General features: G+C 24.7%; 1 protein-coding gene across 1 annotated transcript; it reads right to left on the minus strand.

Moving 5' to 3' along the window:
* Window positions 1-1,620: 1,620 nt before the first annotated feature.
* LOC145829571 (uncharacterized) lies at window positions 1,621-24,676 on the minus strand. Its single transcript, XM_082937411.1, has 14 exons — window positions 24,588-24,676; window positions 24,175-24,249; window positions 16,530-16,625; window positions 15,972-16,077; window positions 12,758-13,902; window positions 11,758-11,804; window positions 10,405-10,463; window positions 9,950-10,020; window positions 6,054-6,239; window positions 4,180-4,290; window positions 3,526-3,596; window positions 3,293-3,322; window positions 2,161-2,203; window positions 1,621-1,907 (listed from the first exon to the last, which is right to left on the minus strand). Exons 1-14 carry the CDS (start codon window positions 24,660-24,662, stop codon window positions 1,797-1,799), a joined length of 2,226 nt encoding a protein of 741 aa, XP_082793537.1. The 5' UTR covers window positions 24,663-24,676; the 3' UTR covers window positions 1,621-1,796.
* Window positions 24,677-25,179: the final 503 nt, after the last annotated feature.

A 25,179-nucleotide genomic window follows, 5' to 3' on the forward strand; every position in this document is an offset into this window, starting at 1 on the left:
TAAATTTTATATTCAGTCCAATCATGGTATACTTATAGAATTTAAAAGTACAGAGTTCAAGTATGTCTTCTAATCAGAAAGCAAAATTACTATAACCAGGAGTTATTAATGGACCTATTACAATCTAGTACAACTTTGTAAAAGCCTTAGTTCAAATATTTAAAACTAATATATTTATGCATAGCAAGCCTATTTAAAAAGAACAACTAATCTTAAAAGCGTAAACGAGTGGTTTAGATTTATTTAAAAATTGCAAAATTGGTACAACAGTAACCATATAAACAAAACGTATACCCTTAACATAAATATTTATAATAATTTTCTATGCTTAATTTAAAAATTAATTTGAATAAAACTAAAATAGTTATTGGTAAAAGTTAACTTTTTTGGTGATAATTTTTAAACAATTTTTTTAGATATTACAAGGACTTCAAATTTCATTGATTTTTTAGTATTGTTACTATACCAAAACTTAAGCACAAATTGAATTAACTATAAAAAAGAGTAAAGAGTCTATCAAAAAAACAGTGTTTGGTTAAACAATCTTAACTTTATTGCAGAAATTTAATTAAAAAAACTATTTAGCTTAAATTTTATTCTTAAACCAAAAACAGAAGTGATTTGGATAGTCTAAAAAACATGCTTTTTTCGCCTTCAGGTTAAAAATATGTAGATATTCCTTACATAAGCCACTAATAATTAACTATTAAAAACTAATTTTAAAATTTAATTTACTAGTACCTTTACAGAATACTTATTAGTTTTAGTTAGTTTTTACACTGTAAATTTGTAGTCCATTTTAATTATGAAGTAAAAACATTTTCTTTGTGAGCAACTTTCTCTCTTCAAACAGCAATATGAGTATCCTACCAGTAACTTATAGTGTGTTTAGACCTTTTAAAACTTATAAAATAAATCATATTTTAAACTACATGTTGGAGACAACTATTTTATACAAATAAAAAAAATCCATTAAGAAGATTAAGTTAGTCTTAACTAATTTCATCATTATTACTTCTGTTTAGTAAGAAAACAACTGATGATATAACTTTTTCGGTGAACTGAAAAAAAGTTGAGAAACTTTAAACATTGATTTTATTAGTCACTACAAAACTAAAGATGTATAAAAAAGAGCAACAAAAATTTGAAGTAAAAAAATAAGCAGAGGTTTAAAAGCAGCACACAAAATAGGAATGAAAAATAATTCTATGTAACTTTTTAGCCGAAAGTATTAGAAAGATTTATTAAAAAATCGTAAAATGTTCATACACTTTTTTTAGTTTAAGATTTTTTTTAGCTAAATAAGTTCTTAAACAGCTAAGTTTTGAATAACATGGTTTTAAACATAAATTAATGTGATTTTTCGACTGATTGTAAAAAAAACTTAAAACCCTTTTGGGATACATTTTTATTATTTTAAAAAATAAAACATGTTTACTTACAGTTGAAATAATTAATAAAAATTCTAATTGTTAAAATAAAAATTTAAAAAACTTTTAATTAAAAACCAGTTCAATGTAAATAGTTCAAATAAGATTAAGTTTAAAAACAGTTCAAACAGATTTAGTTATGTTAAGTTAAAAAGATTAAATATAAAGCTTTCAACAGTCGAGTGTTTTACAATAAAAGCATGTTTGAATTTAACTACAAAGGGAACGAAATTATAGTCTTACCAAATTTTAAGTCAAGTTTTTATATTGTTTACCTTTCAAAAAAACCCTGCAATGATAAAATCTTACTTCAGTTCTGAGACAATGTGTTTTACAATATATATATATTTTTTTTAATGTATTTGTTTATAAGTTAGTCTTACTGCTTAGTTTAAGACCCCTTCTTTTAACTTTTTTTTTATTTGTAGCCACAGTCACCGGTTTCGACTTCCAAATGTGACTTATTTTGCTTTTCGCCTGAAATTTATATTTCAATTTAGTACAAACTAAATAACATTTTATATGCTAACAAAAAGATCTGCCACTAGAAGTTTCATTAATAAAAGTATGTATATTTATTAAATTTTATTGAAAAAGTAAAAGACAATAAACCAGTGAATAATATATAGGTTTATTTATTTTTTAATATCAGTTGTATTTGATTATAAACTGAATTAAAGGCTAAAGTTATTTTAAGTATAAATTCATTTGTACAAAAAAAAGTTCTAACCTCTTGTTTGAAATTAACTGAAGAACTTATTGAACTCACGCTGCTGTAAAAATATTATAAACTTATATTAATTAATAATAACCTGGAACTTTAAACAATTTAATTCTTTAAAACTTAAAAATACATAAACACATTCTAGATATGGTTAAATCCTTGAAAATTTTAGTTCTAAAGATAACTTAAAAAATTAACAAAGCTTGAAAAAAATTAAAACGCAAGATTTTGTCTCCGATGAAGTTTTAAATACATATTGTAATATAAGTAAGACAACAAACAATTTAATAAAACTTTATCTTTCTCATGTTTTTAAAAATCTATTTTTTTCACAAATAGCAACACACTGACATTTTAGCGTATTTCAGCAAAATCAAATGAAGTGACTTAGATGAAGATTATAATTCCTTAGGAAACAGTTTAAAAAAATTTCTTAGTTCAATATCTCGATATGACAGTATATTTAAATCAAATTAAAAATTATAATTCTTTAATGAGTACTAAAATGGAATTTACAGTAAATATTGTCTCAAGAAGTAAGTTAGAATTTAAGTTTTATCTATTTATTTTGTTAATATTCACAAAAAAGTATGAATTTTACTTTTTAATTTTACAAGCAATTTTCTACTAATTTAATACTTAAATATTTTAAATGATTGGTTAACAAAAAATTTTGAAGAACCAACATTAAATGTATAAGTTATAATTTAAAAGGATTTGACAATTTTAATATATATTTATAGACTACATACAAAATCTAATAACTTTTTTCTGTTATACAAGTTACTCTATTTACTAACAAATCATTTGGAATAAGTTTTAAAATAGAAAACTAATGTTTTTAAATTAGATTTAAATGCTTTGAAAGTAAACTTAACAAGATGATCAATAAAGAAAATACATACTAAAACAAACATTTGTATAAGTAAAGGTTGAGTAATAATGAAAAGTTCTTAATATAGTGTCCTCGATACTAAATTCTTATGCTAAAACAAACTTTTGCAAAACCGCTAAAATTAATTGAATTACATCTAAAGTCAACTTTGCTTATTATCCAATCAATGCTACTTAAATTGCAGTATGCATAACATAAAATCATAAATTTAATACTTATCAAATTCAGAAAACTTTTACAAACCTTTTAGGAGAGACTCCATTGTTCTTTAATCTGTGAACAAATTTGTATAAAAAAGCTGAACAATTCACATAATGTTTAGACTTTGCTTTGAATTACTTATATAGATTATTTTTACAACAATAATAAATACATATATTAGTAGTTACGGCATAAATAAATATCAGTAAAGCTGATAAGAATGGATAATTGCAGAACTTTGTTTCAAAATAATTACAACAACTAAATAAACTAACGCTAGTCTTTTTCTTTCGAGAGATTTTTGAGTTGCAAGTGATAGCTTAGCAATTGGACTGGCTTGTCTCGGCTATAAAAATAGTTGGTGTTAAAATTTACTTATATAACTGTTTTTTTTTTAACTATAAACAATGTTAACATATAAACTTGTCTGTATGTGTCAAATAAAATGCATTTAAAAAAATATTATATCTTCCTTTACTGTGAAACTAGTACAGCTTATTATTATATAAAGTATTTTAAAGTAAAGTATTTCAGTAAAGCTCAATATCAAAATAAATAACCAGACTTTTCGAAAGAAAAAATTAAAATAGTAATATGTAATTATTCTATGATATTAACATTAATATATTACATACAAACATAAAAATTAAACAAATATATTTATGTATTTAAAACTTCTATTGTGTTTTACACTGCTTAATTTATCAACTTTTATAACCTATAAAATCGATATAACAACAAGTTTTTTTTATTTTTACAACATTTTTTTTAAGTTGCCAAAACTTTTAATTACATACAAAAACTAAACAATTATTGTTGCAAAAATTGTTTAACTACTCATTTATCATTTGTTTTTATTAAAAACGTAATACTCTGAAAAAGAGTTTTAGTTATATATAACATTTTCCCGTAAAAATGTACAAACTCACAGATATATTTTCTTTCAGTTCAATTATTTCAGTGCTTTTTATCATGTACATTTTTTCTTTCACACTTGTGTTAAAGAATATATCATGAAAATCGTACAATGCTGACCTCACCTTTGAATTTATATGATTATTTATATAAAACAATAAAGAGCAAAAAACATTTATATTAGTTTTAATAAGGTAGTTTGAAAAAATAATATACATTTCAAAGTTTTTGTTTACATTTATTTTTACTCCCAGTTTATCTTAAACATTAAACAAAATTTGAGCAACATATACTAGTATATAATTGCTAAGGAGTTTAAAAAAAAATTTTATAAAATATTTATTAGTTGTGACTTTTTATTTAAAAAACTTTTTATTTGAATTTCCCATAAATTATGCTTACAGGAATTGTTTTTTAAACTTATAATCAAAAATAAGAGACATAACTTTCACATTTTCAACAGGTGAACTTTAGACAAATCAAAAAACTTCAGACAAAAACCGGCAGACATGTTATGACACAACAAAAAATTTATGACGTATTAGTAAAACTATGGCGTAACAGTAACAGCCAAGTTCAACAATGTCTCGTCTGCAATTCGCTTGCAAGTGTCATTGCATTTGTTTTTGCTTAGTCGTCATTTTGATTGGAGTTTGTCATTGTAAATCATGATGACTTATGAAGGCTATGTCCTATTTGGACGTTGTTCTTAAACTAACATAAACTTGACAAAACAGTTTTTCTTCCAACAAACCATTCAAATAGAAAACAATTGAAGACATTTATGATATTTCAAACCTCTCTGACCACAAAACTCACTTTATTGAATCACAAATACAAACATTCAAACAAATCTATAAAAATTACATAGTTGAGAAAAATTAACAGTGACAGCATTTGAACTCAGAAAACATCTTTAGTACGCACTCTCAGAGAGAATTACGCGTTCATTCGCTCTTTAATGCCAAACTTTTGACCCTGTCTGAAGTAAAATGCGGTTGTTATCGATTAATAGAATTTCGCAGCGTAATTACTTTACAATACTTTGTCCTACAATATGTAAATCTGCCGATTATTGTAAATCTTTATGACATAATAGACGGCGAGCTTGCTTTATTTATTAGTTGATCAGTAGCGAAACTAGCGGATAAAAATATTAACAATAAAGTGACTGCTGAAACGGATACTTTTGTCACCTTTTTATGGACAAATCTATTTTATTTATCATTTATTGAAATGAATTAAAAAAATGTTCGAATTATATTTTAAGTTTAAAACCTGTTAATAGATAAAAAAGTATTAACTAAAGCAAAGCAAAATGCCTGGAGTTTCCTTTGGTTAGACTATTTTAATAGTAAAAATTTTCATTTCAATTTCTGAACAACAAACCCGATTGTATTACCTAAAAACAAATACTTCATCTAAATATAAATTTCAAGTAATCAAATTTGAGCTAAATTACTAAACTTAAAGAAATTAACAAAGTAATAGTTTGAAGATTAGTAAAATATCTGAATATATAAAGACATACTTAATTTTATAAACCTTTTTAAAAAAAAATATTGGTTAAACCAAAATTTCAAAATGAATATTTTAATCGAAAAAAACGAGCAAATAAAAAACTTCTAACAAAAACTTAATCAAACCTGGTTTTAAAGTCTAATGACAAACTAGATAACAACAAAACAAATAATAGGCAACTTCAAAAAAATAGATAATATACCTGATTATAGATTTGATGACAAGCTGTTTATCTTTATCACAATGATCAAAAGTATATAAAAGGAAATATTTTATAAAATAAAATACCTGATTGTAGAGTCTGATTACAAGTTACTCATCACAGTAAAAATACTAAAAAAGTAAATATTTTATAAAATAAAATTACCTGATTGTAGAGCCTGATTACGAGCACCTCGTCCTCATCAGCCCTCTTAACTTCCATCTGCATCTTGATGAGTGTCCTGGAAGTGTCCCTGATCACGTGCATGACCCTGGTACAGTGGCGAGAGTAGAAAAGCTTGCGTGTCAGGTGACCTTTTATCAGGGCTGATAATGATACCCAAGGGTCACGCTGAAAGTTTACAATTATTCTTTGTTGTGAATTGTTTTTAATATTTTTAATTTAATGAATTATTTTTAATATATGTGAATTGAGTAAAATGTCATAAAAAGAACTTTTATGTTTGTTAGAACTTTTTAAGTTTCATGTGGCCTTTTATGAAAGATGATAGCAAGATTCATGGGTCGCGCTGAAAAATTAAATTATTTCTTAACACTTTTTCAACTTTGTAGTGAGTTTTTTTGTGGACTTCATTTTAATACATACCACTCTAGCTAGAGCAACTTAGTTTTTTGTCGTGAGTAGAACAATTTGTGTGTGACCATGGACCTTTAACAAGATTAATGATAAGGTCCATGGGTCACAACTGTGCATATTGAAATTACTTTTATAGTCCTTTTTTGTTTTGAGATGGTTTGTTTGTACTTTTAAAAACATTTGCAATAAAAATTCCTTAGATATCTGGAAAAATTAAATTGCTTATTACGGCCATTTGTGAGGGCTGATAGTAATATCCATGGCTAGCGCTAAAAAGTTAATATAATATGTATACATTTTGTACTTATAGTTTGTTTATATTTTTTGTATATTTTTCTGATATGCTGCAAAACAATGTTCTTACAGAGGGTCTTGTCTATGGATATTTAGTAGTAAATTTTTATATAGAGTTACTAATTTGAACAAGGTCATTAACGATAGTTAATAACAACGTCCGTATGGGTCTTGCTGAAAATTAAACGGAATAAGTATTATACTTGTTTTTTGTTCATCTATTTTGAACATTTGCTGTGAAACAGTTTTTGCACAGCCCAGGCTGATAGTACTCATGGATATTGTTTTGGATAGAAATAGTATATACTAGTTTATACAAATATATTCTTTTTTAGAGAATAAGGTAGGTTTAGCAATAACTTATTTTCGAATGATGGTAATGTTATTTTTGTTGCTTGTAAAACAACTAAAGTGAAAATTTTCAAATATATTTTACTAATAAACATTTGAATGCCTTTCTGAGTACTAATTTGATTGTATACCCATTAATCCTTTTTTTTTGATTAAAGTAGTCATAAGTACTAACAGTCTTTTTTTGTTAAAACATACTAATTGATAAAATTATACAACCCATATTATTTGATGATTAAATAACATTTGAATGTATTGTAATAACTTGTATTGTATTAACTATTTGGAAATAAATTAAGTATTAAAAACTTAAACGTCTTATATATGTTGATAGAAAAAATATATAATTTATCATTATTTTGTAAACAAAAGAGGTTAAAATTCTACCTTTCTTGAACTTTAACAATTTGTAATAAAAGTCTATTGAAATTGTAATTGTTGTAAAAAGTTTTTGTTCGTGCTAAGTACTATACTTAAACAATAAGAAAAACTTAAGAATATAAGTACATATTAATGTTAATTAGTTGTAAACAAAATAAACTCAATAAGGATATTCTATATATCTAACAAACTTTATTTTGCTACTAAACCTGTTTATTGAAATACATCTATGCTTTACTCTTTAAGATTAATACAACAGTTTATACAGTTTATACAACAGTTTATACTTGTTTATACAGATTTTCACTTTTATACTGTTTTTTATTAACCATAAGTCAAATACTAAAATAGCAAAAAATATATTAAAGTTGCTATAGAAAAGTTATAAAAAACCTTTATTCTTATTAAAATGTTTTCACTTTTCTTTATTGATCTATAAAAAGCTCTCCATTTATTGCACCTTTTAATAACTTTTTATGAGCTATCAAGCATATAAAAGTATTTTTAGAAATTTTTAGCTAATGCATTTAGGAAAACAAAAGCACTACCTATTCTTCAACCATATAGTCAAAAAAAAAACTATCAACTTATATGAAAAATTGGTTGAGTTGAAGATTTAAACCTTTTAATTTTTGGTCATCAAAAAGTTAAACTATTATAATTTATAGATATTCCGATTATTAAGATGATTGGTGGAGTGATTGGTTTCACAACTCATTTCAATTCTTAATTTTATTCAAGTAATTCAAATTTCCCATAGTACATTTTATGGTACACCAGCTTTTTTAAATATATTAGCTGATTGTCTTTTAGTTTTCAATAGTTTATTCTTTGTTTGAAACACCTCTTAAAGCACCTCATATTTTCTTAGTGTTTCTATTATTTTCCAAAGAAAACTTTGTTTTAACATACTTACTTTGTTGTTATAAAAGCTCTGTCCAAGTATCAAGCCATAAAAATTACTTTAAGATAGCATTTTTTGACTTGTGACTATTATTAAATTAATAAGCTATATAAAAAAAATAGTTATTTGTTCAACTAGAACTTATTTATAAGCAATACAAAATGTAAAAAGTTTTTTGAATTAATTACAGGATTTCTTACTTTATTCCAGATTTTCTTGTCCATTTTCAGTCGATAGTTAAACTTAAGGTTAAAAAAAGTACTTTCAAATAGTTTCAAATATTATATTGAAAAAACACTATATAGCTATTTTAAACTTTTTTTAATTCATTGCAACCTATATTATTTTTTATGATACAAGTTCTTCGAAATCATTGTTATAAGATTACTTAAAGCATTAGTACTGATATATCATATATATTCTCAAAATACAATTACAATCCAAGCTTTATTTAAAATTCATGTTTGATTATTTATTACAAACTTTCTATACTTTTATTTCAAAACTTATTAATTTTGATGATAATTCTAAAATTACTTTTAAAAAACGTTTGCATTGACAATAATTGTAATACAACCAACACATAGAAACTAAAGAAACAAGTTATAATTATAAAATAACAAAAAAAAGCTAGTATAACAAGTTACTGAGACTTTTTGTAAGGGTTAATAATCATTCAGCAGCTTTATATTTTAACAGCAACGACTTTGGTAAATAGTAATAAAATTAGTAGAATATTTTCGAAACACATTTATTTTACTTTACAAGATAGGATCATAGCAACACCAAGTTTAATAGTTCTATATTTACCTTCTGTAAAATTTCAATTTAAAACAAAAAATGGTAGCATTTTGTAATTTAAGAGTTTACAAAAAGAATGGGTTTCAATTTATAAAAAAGTCTTTATTATTAATTTATTGAACGTGGTTAGAAATACAAATAAATTTTATCTAACATTGTCAGATATATAAAACATATAGACTAACTTTTTTTTTAATTACAAAAAAAAATGTTCGTGTTTTTCCTTGAGTTTTATTTAAAAATTAAGTACTGTACTATGGTCACCATAATTTTTTGCCTAAATTTTTAAGTTTTATAATTTTCCTTATTTTCAAGGTCCCAGGTTTTATACTGTTTAAATAAGGGTTTATTGCTAAAAACATATTTTTGAAACATTTCTTGCAGTCTTAATGTTTTTATACAAAAATTAAAACGTCAGCTTGTTTTTTTTAATAAGTATAAGTATTTTGTTAAATTTAAACTAATCCTGTTTTTATTAAGTTAAATATTTTGGCTTGTTTTTTTATTATAAGTTGTATTTTAAAACTTGTTTTAAGTACTATTCCCTTTTATTCAGCTTAGATTTTTTAAAGTAAAATACAAACCTTAGACGGCTTATTTACTTTAGAAAAACAAAAAAGGTACTTTAATAATTATAAGCCTAAACTTGTTACTGCAAAAAATTTACATCAACAACAGATTATATTAAGTTGAAAATTATCGAACCAAAAAAATCTAAACTTTTTAAACTTACATTTTTGATCACTTTGTTTCTCAAATCAAGTGGTTTAGAATAATTTTCGACTTCTGCATAAGAATCCTTATCTGTTAATAGTATATTAAACTAATAAAATTATATACAACTAGAGTATAAAAGTATACTTTTTATTTATTTTTTGAAAAAAATCTTACTTTTACACTATTAGAAAAATATTTAAATGTTTAATAATATAATAAAAATCATCTGAATAAAATATATTAAAAAATAAGTTGAAAAAGTATTTGACACATAAATATGTGCATTTTCTTCTTAGGAGATTAAAATTTTGAAGTTGTTTCGAATAATTATTGAAATTTGTAAAATGCTCAAGGTACAGTTCAGTTCATGCGTATCACTTTACAGTAGTAAATTGATAGTATTTGATATGAACAAAACAATTTTCAAAATACAAAACTTCTAAAAGAACTTTACAGATATTGAAAACAAACTTTTTCTGTCAAGTTCTGGTGATGCATTTGACTTTTCAAGGCTGTTTACATTTTCTGGTCTTTAAAATAAAAAAAGTAGTTAAAGAAGGTTTGTTAAATATTTTTTAAATCAGTTAGTTAAACCAAGATCAAAAAATTACATAATGTACTTAAAATGTACTGAAAAAATAAAGTGCTCTCAAAAAACAGACTTAAATAAGTTGACTTAACTTAATGTGTAAAAATTAAAAACTATGTAACTAAAAATGCTTAATTATCAGTCTATACAAGTTTAGTTCCCAATAAAATTACAAATCGAAATTTTCAATATATTTCTCTAATTTTCGTTAGGTAAAGCAAATTAAAAAGAGCACACAATTTAAAATTTATATAGTTAGTGTTTTGAGACGTTGCTTGAATAATTTTTGTTTTATAAGACTGAAAGCTATTTGTTCTACTTAAGCAAACTCAAAAAAAATTGATTGTATCATTGCCTAATTAAGCTAAAAAACATTTTGTGCAAGTTTTAATCAAACTGTGTTCTGTTTAAATTTACTGTATGTTTAATTGATTAGTGTAAATATATACATTTTTATTTTTTGTTTCATTGTATTGTTTGTATTATTTTTAAATACACTTTCCCTGACTTTCTATTCTAACTTGAACATGAGTTTCTATTTTATTTAACACTAAACTATGTAGTTTTACATCGGGCCACATAATGAGTTCTCTATGGGAAAGAAAAACTAAAACAGCGAAAAAAGACTATTTTATTTAAAATCTATCTCCTCCTACATTTTTCAAGCAATCTTCTTCAAATTTTCACAGTCTAATCTTTATACAATAACAAAAAAACGTTACTTTGGACTATAAAAAAAACTTTTTTTTATTTTTCTAATCAAATTTTCATTTTTCAATTATTAAAATTCATAAGTAACGCTCTATTCTTATAATATAAGGAACATTTCCTGACTGAAAATTTGAAGAAGATTGCTTCAAAAATAAAGGAGGAGATAGATTTTTAGTGAGTTTTGAAATTTCTGAGAAAAATGACCCCAAAAAATTTGCGGTTTATACGTTTGTATCAGAAACTTTTTACTAAAAATAAAATATCTCAAAAGTTAAATGATATTTTTTAATTCTATAAAAACTGGCTTGTACTTTGTACTTAAAGCTTTCATATAAAAGCAAAAGTTAATTTTTGTAAAAAAAGTGTTTTACCTGTCCCACCACCATAGCCTTAATTTCAAGCAACTTATGCATAAGTTTATAAATGTAAATAAGTAATTTGCAAATACATTAAACATCATTTATCATACAAGTGTTAAGTTATTTTTAATATTTCAATATTCATAAAATTTAGAATAAACAAACCTCGGAGCCAGAACCATAGAATTGTTCTCTTTCGGTTTCAAAGTGTCCTGCTCAAAATTAAATATTTTTTTTAAATAGTTGTTAAAGATTGTTATGTATATCAAAATGAGTAAAAGTTTTTAACTTTTATTTTTGTTAAAAAAGCTTATTGAATTTGTCAATTATACAGAGTTTACCAAAAGCCCCCTGGTTATTTAAACAAGAAACAAACTTGCTATATATAGTCTGTATTATTTATTAATATCAAACATTAAATCAGCTTAACTAGAACTTTCTTGCAGGCTCATCTTAACTTTTTTTTTTATTCTTGCAAAAATAAATTAACATTAAAAATTAAATCATGAATCTAATCTTTACCTTAATTGATAAATTTTACAAACAATCAGTAGTAAGTACAGCTGAAACGACTAAAATGAGATTAGTGACATTAAAGAGTTGTTGTTATTTATGTATAGTCTTTATTGAGTTTTACTACTATTACAGCGGTTTGATAACTGAATTTTGTACATTGTTTGGTGTATTTTTTAAACAAATTAAGTTTTCCAAAAGACTTTCGGCCCACAATGTGAAACAAAAAATACATTAAACTTTGAGTTTGTAAAAAAAAATATTCTTAAAAGCACACATTCAACTTCTAACAAAATGTTAATCTAAATTGATAACTATACAACATTTTTTGAGTGTTTAGGAACAACTTTTTAAAAACATTCATTCATGACAAATTCATAACTCTTTAAATGATCATAAATATTCTAAAATAAACTAAAAAATAGAACAACTTTAAATTTCGGTAATAAAATTTAAATTACAGAACAAACTTAATTTAAAATTCTAATTAAATAAAACTGTAGCTACCACTCAGTTCGATTTTTTTTAAATTTTAACTTAAAAGGCCATTACAAAAAGTTGTACATTTTGTAACAGAACAAAACTTGAACAAATTAATAATTTTTAAAAATCTTTATTTTTTTAGTAGTCAATTAATATGCTTTAAACAAACCTCATCTACAATGAGTTCATCTATTGACAGCACAGGATCACTGTACTTGTTCTCTTCCATCTCAGAAGACATACTTTCTGATGCAATCTGATTGCTTGTTTTTTCAATGTGGCCTTGTAATTCTCCAGATCTACTTTCTCTAGTAGCACATCTTTCTGACGAGGCTTTATTGTTTGACTGGCTGGAGTTTGCAGAGGAATTTTTAACTTCTGCGGTTTTCTTGGGGCTCAATGTTGCTTTTTTGTTATTTATTGTTTTCAGTCTGTCTCCGGCTTCGTCAACATCGAAATGTTTTTCATTAGTATCTACTTTTTTTTCATGAGTTGATTTGTTTTTTGTGCTTGCAGGAAAATTTTCAACCTGTTCAGACAAGGCTAACCTGTCATTTCTACTTTGGTTCAGCTGAAAACAAAGAAATTCATCATCTGAAATAAAACTCTCGAATATATCCGACTTTTCAACGTGATCCAGCCTGCTTGCTTCCTGCTTACATAAGGAGTCTGCGTACTCCAAACTTTGTTTTACCTCGTTTTGTTCTGGACTTTTTGCTTCTGATTCTTTGACTTCAGCAGCTGATTGGTCACTCAAACGAGAACTTTCTAAACTTTTAGCAGCATGGATTGAACCTCCAATTATATCAGGTTCTCCTTTTATACTTTCCAGTTTTGAAATTAACTCAGCTTTTGTTAAACGCTCGCTTCCAGAACTTTTATTAGTAGAAGACATGCTTGAGTCATCTAAATTTTCACTTTTAAAGTTTTCACTTGATAAATCTTGTTTAATTTGTTCTTTATCATTTGTGTCCTCACCTTGCAAGCTTTTACTATCAGACAAACAAGCTTCAGCGTTTTTATCTTTTGTGCTTTCACTCTTTTTAGGTTTGTTTTGGTGTATCGTATTCAAACTTTCATCTTTTACACTTTCCTTAGTAGCTGACTCACTACTTTTTTCTTCATGATCTTCAAGAGTTTCTTGTTCATCGTGGCCCTTTGTGAGGTGCCTGATCTTTCTCACGGTTTCAGCCAAAACCCCACTGTTTAGGAAGGCAATTTCGCTGTCATCCACTCTAGTGTTGTTTGAGAGATTGAAGGATTTTTCTGTCGTTTTAGGAGTTTTTCTAGTTTTGCTGGTGTCCGAGGTGCTTGCTGAAATTTTAAAAGTAAGTTTTGTTATTTTTATTTAAAAAAATATATATATTTACTTTACTTGTAAGTAAGTGGTTATTAAAGTTTGCACAACAATCACATAAAAATTGTAGTGTGGAATGAGTTCTTTAGCATAACCTGATAAGATTTAAGTTTCAGCCTGGCATATATTGGTGATAAATATTTTTTTTTACAGGTAGTCTTTTATATGTTATGGATAAAAATAAAAATCTTGTTTCAAGTATTTCCGCCACTCAAAAATACCCAATTTAGTTTAAATTGCTTTAATTTGAGTTTTGCAAAGATGAAAATAAAATAAAAACTTTCATTAACTTTTATAATTTGCTCCTTCAGCCTGATATAATTTTGAAGACTTACACAGTAAGCTCTAAATTAGACTAAATGTTAAATTGGTAAATAACTGTTATTTATCAAATTTACAAATTTTTTAAACTTAGATATTTTAGTTATTTTAATACAACTTACACAATAAATATCTATTTAATGTGCAAACAGAATGAGTTTAAAACATTAAAATAATTTGAAAAAAAAAAGTTGACATCAGCTGTTAATAATATTTTAATTGCTTACAATTTATATAACTAAGCATAAAAACGTTTTAATACCAAAGTATATAATAAGCTTAAATGCAATAACAAAAGAAATATTATAAGTATATTTAATTATTAAAAATATAAGTTGAGTTTCAAATAATGTTTTAACTTACAAAGTAGTTTGGAATGTTTTATGGTATTTGAATGGTAGAGTATTATTTTTTGCAAAGTTTTTGTTTGTTAATATATATAGTTTTTATTGACATACTCATTAAAGGCAGAATATTTCCAATACTCAAGTTTTAACTAATTGTTTTTTGCAAACATACTTTTAGTTCATTTTTAACATATTATATACATACATCAATAAAAAAGTTTTAACAAACCACCTTTAAATTTTACGGCATTTAGTTTGCTGTTTAGACAGAAAGCTTTTTAAATCTTATTTTTGTTATTGTAAATTAATTAGTTACATATAGTAATCTACTGTATAATGATATTTTACTTTCCTAAGTCAATAGAAAAAATCAATATTTACAAAGATTTAGCCGTACACACAAGTGGTTGTATTGATTTTAACTATACATAGCAGTGCCTTAACAAAACATCTATTTTTATTATCTTCTGTGTTACAGTGATTGTATAGTTTTGTTTATAACAATATAAAAAATTAGTTAAATGAAGATTCTGTTTATTTATGAGGTTAAATTTCTAAGCTTGAAGTTTTATTTATTAAATCTATACTAAAGACTAAAAACTATTTGTATTACTATGTGCAGATTAAATATCAAAATATACAGCTAAACTTTTTTTTTGTTCCAAGATAAATAAACTTACCAAAAAAAAACTTAAACATATTTTTATAATCAAACAAACTAACAAGCGTAATTTTTACTAACACCCTATTTGTTGTACTATGTATCAATGCTTCATTAAAAAAAATTATGAAAAAAAACATACCTTAACTTGTAGAAGCTAGACTAAAACTGGGACTATTGATTTTATGCTTCAAACCATACAAATATTAATAACATTTAAAAGTATAATATATGCAAACTTGCATATTTTCTTAATTGAAAAAAACATACATGACAATAGAACATAAAAATATTCAAAATTAATAAATTTCAAACTTATAAATTTAATTTGATAGTGACAGTAGCATTATAGCAGTAACAGGTATTTTAAATTGAGGGTGTTTCTATAATAAGTATTTTTATATATAAATGTTTTTTTTTTTATTATCAAAAAACTATGAAAGATATTGCATTATGTTTTATAGAAATAAACAACAAAACATTATTTTTAAAATCTAGTACTACTCCGTTTTTTTTAAAGTCAATTATTTAAAACCATCACTTTATATGTAACCTTAATACATTAAAATTTTAACATTGTAATAGACTTTTTGTTAAGATTAAAAGTAATATCAAAATTAATATATTATTAACATTTAAAAATTTAACATTAACTTATTTTTATAAAGATTCAAACTATAAGCACATAACAACAAACCGAAACTTGATGAAAGGAAAGACTCATCTTCAGCAAGTTTGAGCAGATTCAATGAGCTTTTGGTGTATGCATCTTTCTTATTTTCTACAGGTTTTTCCACAGGTGTCTGCATTTAAATAGTTAATGTTGATATATTTGTATACTAGTTAGATTTATAAAAAGCTTTGTAAACTTCAGAAAAAATGTTCAAACTAATAATTTTTAAAATTTAAATGACTATTCTTAAATCTAACTTTGTTAGATTAATATGTTTTTAGGACTCAAGATGGTTATCTTAGAAGGTTAAGTTAATGAACTAAGTTACTTGATTACAAAATTTACATTTTTGTAAAATATTAAAATAAATCATAAAAAAGTATTTGAACTTTTATTTCTCTACACAGTAATACTTCAAGCTTTACAGTTGTTATATAACTATTTTGAACTTTTTTATCATCAATTCAAACTTAATATGTTTTACTTTATAATCTTTACAAAAACTTTAAAATATCAACAACATATTCAAATAACACATGTCAACAAACATGCACTGAAGTTTTACAATTTTGTTTTACTTACTTTTGGTTTGTTCACAATTTTCTTTTTTCTATTTCTTAGAGATTTTTGTGCTTTCATTTTGAACTCGAACATTGAATTCCATTGTTCTTTGTTAAGCTGCACAATATTAAATGAAAAATAACTTATAAATTTATTTCCACATGTTTTAAATAAGTAACTAAGTTTAATATACTGTTTTTATGCAGGTTATAAGTATAAATTAAAAGTTACAAAAAAGTATTTAAAACAATTTGTTCATATAATCAATTTATTATTTATAGTTAGCATATTAAGAGCATAGGGGGGTCTGACTTTTTTTTACAAAAATTAACATTTGCTTTTGTTTAAAAGCTCAGAGTATATACTACAAGATGCTTTTATAGAACAAAAAAATCAATTAATGTTTAATATAACGACACAAACACGCAGTACAAAGAAAAATTTAATTGCTAACTTTCTGGGAATATTGAAATATTCACATAAAAATATATTTCCTCCTTTATTCCAAAAGCAATTTTCTTAAACTTTCGGACAATTTTTTTTTCTTGATATTATGAAAAATTTGTAAAAAGCCATTTTTGAAAACAGAAATTAAAGATCCTTTATGACAAAAAAGAAAACTATTTTTAACTATTAATTTTATATAGAGAAAAGTAGTAGTTGTAAAATAGTAATCTGTTTCTTACAAGTTGTTTAAAGTTTATTAAAGATTTTACTGAAATAAATCTAAAAAATATCTCAAAAACTGCAAGAGCAGATGAACTTTTAGTGTAATAGTCTATTGTTGTCTTTTTAGTTGGCGCATACAATAAATGCCTAAGAACTCCTTAACATTGATGGTTATATTTCAAAATTTACTTGGAATTTTTTAAAACGGTAAGAAACAACTAGAAGCATAGTTTTATATGAGAAAACAAGACTAACTTAAAAAAAGAGTTATATACCCTACCCTATACGCTTTACAGCAGGGTTTTCCAAATTTTTTTGCAAATGGCCCCCTTTAAAGAGTTTGAAAAAGTAATGGCCCCTTTCAACATATAGGTTACTCATAAACTATACACATAAAACCTTTTTTTTTGCTTTTCATCTGCAACTCATGATCTAGTGTAAGTTTCTAAACTACCATAAAATAAACATAAGACCTTTTTATTTATTTTTTTTTGCTCTTCATCTGCAACTCAAGAATATCTAGTGTAAGTTTCAAGTTATGGCCTCATTGCCCCCTAAGTATCTGTCGTGGCTCCCTAGGGGGCCACTTGGCCCACTTTGGGAAACCCTTCTTTAAAGTAATATAAATAAAGTTTATAACAAAGTATACATATATATAGAGTTTATTGCAATTTATTGAATTCAAAAGAAATACAGCACATATGTTTCATAAAACTGAATACTTTAATCCTTAGCTATTAAAGTTGGAACTGAATTGCTCTGTGCTTTACATTTGAGCTTTAACAGTATGCAAAATATAACCTAAAGTTCAAATGTAAAGCATAGTGCAATTTATTCTAACCTTAACAGCTAACAGTTAAATCATTTAGCTTTATGAAACATATATACTGCTTTATTTTTTGAATTTAACATATTTCAATAAACTATTTGAAACATAAGTGACCAGTAAGTATACAATAAGATTTATAAAACACACAATTTCAGTAAATTTAAATACATTTTAAGCAATTCTCAACGGTAGTGTACAAAGCTAACAAGTAATAAGACTTTACAAACTTATATAATAACCAAGTAATCAAATAATGATAATTAGTCATTTTATGTAAGCAAAACGATTTTGACTATGCTGTTTCTTTATTTTGGTAATACTTTGTAAGGATTGTTTTCATTTTATTTATAATTAGTTTTACTGTAGATCAATTATAATGTAAGTAAACTTAAATGATTTTAACTGTTACTAATTGCTTTTGTGATTTATTAATCTCTTTATTACTTTATGACTATTTGATTACTTGGTTACTATATTAGTTTGTAAAATCATATTACTTATTAGCTTTGTTTTCTACTGATGAGATTTGCTCGAAATATATTTAGTTTTACTGAAATTGTGTGTCTTGTATATCTTATTGTATAATAAACTATTTAAAAGCTCTTCAAGTGGGCTATGAGGAAGGTGATTTAGTTTGTCTAATTCTATTGTTTTATTTATATATATACTTATATATGTTTAATTATACAATAAACAACAGTATTTTACAAATGTTTTATTCATTGGATATTTCTATCTCACATAATCAATGGAAATTTTTTTGTTTATTTAACATGTTTTACAGAAACTTAGATTAAAAATGTTCATAAATATTGAGACATAGTAATGATGTTGAAGATTTTTGTTCAGTAAGTTGAGTTTGAATACACATTTCTTTTTGTTTTGTTATTAATTTGAGAACTTGTGCATTTTGAAAAAGTTTTAGTAATTGCTATTAAAAATTTTGTAAAATACAGAAGAGAAAAGTGATATTAGAAAAATTTCTTAAACAGGGTTGCCACAGATCAAGCTGAGAAAAATTTCCTGACTTTTTACTAAAAATTTCCTGACTTTTCTAACTTTAGCTATTGACTTAAACCTATTACAAAATACATAATCAAACACTTTTATTTTTTATATATAGCTTTCATTTTTATTTTTATACAGGTTAAAACAACAGTTTTTTTTTGCTGGTTACAATTATTTAAATTCCATTACATCACTTGAACCATCTATTTATGGTTGATGTACTAGCAATATTCAGCTCTATCAGCAAAATACTTGTAATTTTAACATAACACAACTTGTCTGAAATAAGAGCTAATAATTTAGCATTTCCTAACATAAATGTATCTAAATAAACAAAAAGACATATAAGTAGCTTTTACAATTAAATTCTTGAAAAAAATAACGAACTTAACAACTAAAAACTTAAATCTATAACAAACTTTTATAGTTTAAACCAGGGTTTCCCAAACTCATTTACTAAATCGCCCCCTTTTCAGAAATTTGAAAAATAATCGCCCTCTACGATTTTAAAAAGTAGTTTTCCTTTTGAGTACAAACTTTTGAGCCAAAAAATTGTGTTCAAAATGTAATTTAGTCTGGTATTTCTTATACACGCACTTTTGGGCTGTGTTCAAAGTAGTTTACAGGGCTTGAGAAAATAAGTTATGTTGTTTTCTTATAAGCCCAGTAAAGTGTATTAAAATACTTAAATACTAAAAAGCCTTGTGTAATCAGTAATCAATCCTGTTTATTTATGAATTGTTTTGAAACTAATGAAAATTTTAGGGTAGTGGTGGACAACTTTTGTACTCAGCAATTCATATTTACTAAAAAATATTTTCTTGTTTCAACTCGTTAAAAAAATGTAATTGCGGGCTGCATAATTTAAAAAAATAACATATAGAAAACTAAAAAACTTGAGAATAATTGTAATAAAATGATTTACTATTATTGTGATCTAGGAAATACTAATGTAACTGAAAACCAAATTGAAAGTGTATTTAAAAATCATAAGCATCAAAAAACTAAATTTCGTTTATTTTGCAAAGTTTTTTCAAGTTACTTGGCGGGTCGAAATTTGATTGGATCTGGACCGTAAGTTACCCATCTGAAATCTTAACTGAAACCTGACATTATAACTATCTCTCATTTAACGAATTTCGGACATTTAGAGTGAATACTAAGTAACTTATTTAAGCCGCACAAAATACTCAAATTATTTTATAAATAGGCATATTCTAAAATTAAATACCAGAGATTAAAAAACTATAAAAGAATGAACAAATTTTTTAAACATAATGAAATAGATATTAAAACATTATTGCTGATCAAGTTTTAGGAAGTTTGACTGACTGGTTGATTATCTCACATAAAAAGTTGGTTTATCAATAGCTTCTGTTAATGCAGTAAAATTATTAACTTCAATGCTGAGATATATTATAAGCAAGTTAGTTGTAAAATTAAAAATTCAATTCTAAACTTTTTAAACTTTATATTTTGTAGTAGAATACCATTAAATAGTATTTGACTTAAAATAACCTTTAGGAAACTAAACCTTAATTTTAACTTTTTTTTCTTCATTTAAATTCAAAAAAAATCAAATGTTTTACAGTTAATTCTGTGAACAGAAAGTAATCAATTAAAAAATTTTTTTTATTGTGTTAAAACTTTCTTTTGTAACTGTAGAAGTCTTTTTGATTACTTATTTAATACTGTTTAATTTTATTTTTTTTCTAGTTATTAGCCTATAATAATTTACCAGAAGAAAATAGTGAAAAACTAAAAGGTAGTGTTGAACTATTGAAATAAACAACATATTCTAATTGCTAATATATTAAAAAATAAAATAAAACACAAAACAGTTGTATAATTAGTTTAAAATTGTTTAATTTCATTTGATAGATTTTCTAACAGTAATAAATCAAGTTAGAAAATAAATTTGAGTTTAATAATCTTTTAAATGAAAAATTTGAAGTCATTTTAAATAGAGACATCAAATCTATACTCTTTTAAACCCAAAAATAATTTTTGAAATAAAAACTTAAATGGTTATCAAGGTTTTTTTATTTATACAGATTAAACAAGTAGTAACAAAAATATGTCAAATAAATTTCTTTCAAACAAATACTTTAACCACTATGCTATAAAAACTTTTAGTGTAATGTAAATCGACAAATATAAACTACAAAATAAACCCGGTCAAAACAAAGCTATTAACATATTTAAAACATAAAACATTTTATTAATACAACAGACTTCCTTTTCAATTCGCACTTTGAACAAAATAAAAAAGTTTTAACTCAAAAATTATTACCATTTTTTTACAAAATGATAAATTTAGATATGTTATATGCAATAACGTTATGAATAAACATGAAATCAACTAAAACATAAAACAAACATTCATAAAAAAAATAGATTTATATAAGCTAATAAATATTGTGTATTTTTTGCTTTATTAATACTTAGTTAGTAATAGACTTGTTTAAGTTAAATTTAAGAAAGTATAAGTTTGCACTTTTTTGGGTAAAAAGTGCGAACTCAAGAGGAAGTCTACCGTAATTAATATTTATTAGGCATTATGCAAACCTGTTAAAGAATAAATAACTTAAAAGAATTTTTTATATAAAAAGAATACATAATACAATACAAAGACTTAAAACAGTACAAACCAGGTTAAACAAGAAGTATCTTAAAAGATCAAATAAATAAAAAAAACTTTCATAATATAATTTCTGCTACTGAATTCTAATATAATGCGAACGATGAGGTTCATGAATGCTTGCAAGTTTTTATAATCTGATTCTAAATCAGTCAAATAAAGCCTCAAGTCACCTCCTTTACTAATATTTAGATTGGATATTTTGCTCAAGATGTTGATAACTAAACTGAAAGCTTTCTCAACAACATAGCTAGAAGGAAAAACTATACACAACAATCTAAATTCCTCTCAATGATTGGATACTTTTGCCTTAGTTTTTGTTGAGTCCAAAAGCTTTCATTTCGTTCTTTGGAAACATTTACTTTGAGTTAAAGGTCAGTTTGTAAGTCCGAGAAGGTTTCCTGTGAGTCGTTTACTTCAAAAAGATCTGCCACGAAGGGATCCATATTTTTATCTATATGATCTATATGATAGCTTTTTTGTGTCAAATCGAAATTTTACTTAATATGTTGAAATTGTTAAAAATTCCAGATTAAAAATTTTTTTTTTGCCTAAATTGTCAAATTCCAGGTTTTTCTAAGTAAATTGGCAACCCTGTATAGTTTTATTTCTTAGTCTAACTAAATGACTTTTCAAAAAACAATTGGAAACATCATGAGGTGATAGTTAATATAGATAACATACATTTTTACAAACCATTTATGATCCTAAATAACATATATGTAAGGTAAAAAAATAGTGAAAAGAATTTCGATTGTCTATGATCTATGTAAGTGTTGAATAAGAAAATATATAATTGAAAATATGTAATTGACTTGAAAGTAGGAGTCATAAGTACTTGATTTTTTTCTCTATATTTTACATAAACACAATAAACTTTTTTGTTTAAGTTTTATAACAGGGTCAAATATTTAACAGCAAGCTAAAATTAGTAAAATGGCAAAATAAAAAGTAAAAATTTTATGACAACCCAAAATTTTAAAATCGCCCCCTTTTCGCCCCCTTACTAGTTATCGCCCACCCTTTCGCCCCCTTACTAATTATCGCCCCCCGAAATACTAAAATCGCCCCCAGGGGGGCGATATCGCTCACTTTGGGAAACCCTGGTTTAAACCTTAAAAAAATAAAAAAACTTAATTAAACACAGTTTTTTTTTACTATATGTACTAAAGTTTTATTTCTTTGTTTGTTTATTAGCCTTCAACCTTTTCATCTAATGAAGATATGTTTTCCTTTATCTGGTCTGCATCCCGCTTAATTTTCTGGCAGTCAAAACCATTTGCCTCATTTTATTTAAATTTTTCTCATCTGATGTTCCTAAATTTGGTGAAGAGAATCTTTTCTATAAATATAGTTACAGTTTTTGGGCTTCATTTCTTTCCTTTTATTTTATCTATATTTACCAGATGAAGGCATTGAAAATTAAGTAGTTGTGTAAATTTTTAGGAAAATTTTGAAACTTAAGTCTGACTTTAAAAGCTTTAAAAAAAAAAAATTACCATTTGGAGGCTTTGGAAAACAAGAAATTTTGTAAGCTTGAGTTAACAAAGTTGGACATTTTTTTAAGTATTAAAAATCTCTTGACTTTTGTTCAAAAACCCCTAGTTTTTCCTGACTTTTATCATTTTTTTAATTTTTCCTGACTTTTCCTTAGACCTTGTGGCAACCCTGCTTAAACTGTATATGTGCGTGGCTTAATTTTATCTTAAATATTTTCTAAGTTTTTTAAAGGCAATTAGTTTTTTTTGTTCAAAACACTTTTTTAAATATTGCAAGGAACAGTTCCAAAAAAAATTAGGTAAATATCTCAAAAAACGTAGGAAGAGATAGGTCTTTAGTGATTTCTATTAATTTGCTGCTTTAGTTTTCTGCCCCAGTAAGGAACCAATTGTACTCTCTAACTTTAAGAAGCTACATTTAAAAAATTAGTTTAAATTTTTAAATCTGTTAAAAGCAACTTGAAGCTTAGTTAAATTTAAAACTCTACAAAATAAGGTCAGGTTGTGAAAAAAGTCATTTACTCTTCCCCTATGGCTTTAACTACTTCTATTAGAAAAAAGAAAAAGTAGTTTGAAACTTTTAAAGAAATAATACTCACAGACATACTTTTTAAACAAATTTAAAACTATTAAAATTTTTCCTGCACAGTAAAAATATGTCTATACATGCTTTAAGAAACACTGGCTCATAGTATGAACCGCAAGTTTTACACAACTTGTTTACTTCATTTAATTTTGTAGATGTAGTTAATTCTAAAAAATGTATTTTACAAAAGTTGTGATGACATTTTATAATGTCAGATTTCTTAAAAACTCCAAAACTCTAAAACTATTAAAGTTTATGGCAGCTGAAATAAAAATCTAAATTGATTCAAATTGCTTAACTAAGGAACGCCCATCATATTGTTGTAAGTAGCATGAAACACTTCATGTATTAAAAAAAAATCTATTATAATTGCTGTACGATTTTAGTACAGAGTAAGATTTTAATACAAAACCAGTATTCAAATGTAAATAAACCAGTGGAGGAAGTAACGTGGTGTTTGAAATGGTGAATTTTGCTGTGCTTTTCTTCAGCTCTGGATAGTCTTGCATCTGAAAAATAAAAACTGTTACAGAAAATAATTTTACTATACAAATTAAATTTAGTTGTATCTTTTCAGATTATGTTTAAAGACCTAAACAATAGGTTTCATTTTTAACAATAAAGCAAAATAAAAATAGAAGTATAATGATTATATAACTTCAAGTACTTTGCTATTAGAAATTAGTTAAATTGTAATTTTGCAAAGTATATCAAATTAAGTTGCTACATTTCAAATATAAGTTCAGCAATATTTAAATGGAGTTAAATTTTTGAAACTAATATTTATCATTTTCTTTCAAATACATTTACTTCCTAACTATAACTAATATAAATTACTACATATTACCTTTCTACTTTCATTGTCAATATCATCCATAAGCGTGTTCATTTGCACAAAACAATCAGTAGTTAAAACTTCCATGTTTTTTACAGTTATTTTTCTCTGAAAAAACTTCCTTGTAACTAATATACAGTGATATTGTTATTTTAGCTTCTGATGCTAATTTTCTTATAATGTAACCGACTTGCAAGCAAATAGTTTTCACAAAAAACTTAAAGACTAGACTTTAAGCATTCTATCTTTTGGTATTACCAAAAAGGACTGAAGGAGATAACCTTTGTCAATGTTTTTCATCAAAAAATATTTTTAATAATACAATATTTTTCAAAAAGAAATCATCTTTTGTAAGTTTAGCTGCCAATATAAAAATTAATATTTAATTAATCATTTAAACATTTTAAGCAGCACAACTTTTCAAGATTTATTTATCTGACATGCCATGAGTTCACAGTTTTTTCTAAACACTCACAAAAAACAAACTTTATAAGCTTAATTTGCAGAAAAAAAAGGATCAAAAACAAAATTACTTGAATCTGAAAAAACATATATATATATATATACATATATAATTACAAAAAAAAAAGTTTAGCTTAAAAAG

Source organism: Thalia democratica, chromosome 2, assembly GCF_965202585.1.
Source record: "Thalia democratica chromosome 2, ktThaDemo2.hap1.1, whole genome shotgun sequence".
Classification (NCBI taxonomy): domain Eukaryota; kingdom Metazoa; phylum Chordata; class Thaliacea; order Salpida; family Salpidae; genus Thalia; species Thalia democratica.

Excerpts from the sequence above, each read along its gene's own strand:
- LOC145829571 (XM_082937411.1), bottom strand. The coding sequence starts at position 24,662 with ATGGAAGTTTTAACTACTGATTGTTTTGTGCAAATGAACACGCTTATG. Across the intron at positions 4,291-6,053 it reads TAATCAGGCTCTACAATCAG|GTGAGGTCAGCATTGTACGA; the intron begins GTAATTTTATTT and ends ATAAATTCAAAG. Across the intron at positions 3,597-4,179 it reads AACTGAAAGAAAATATATCT|CCGAGACAAGCCAGTCCAAT; the intron begins GTGAGTTTGTAC and ends CTATTTTTATAG.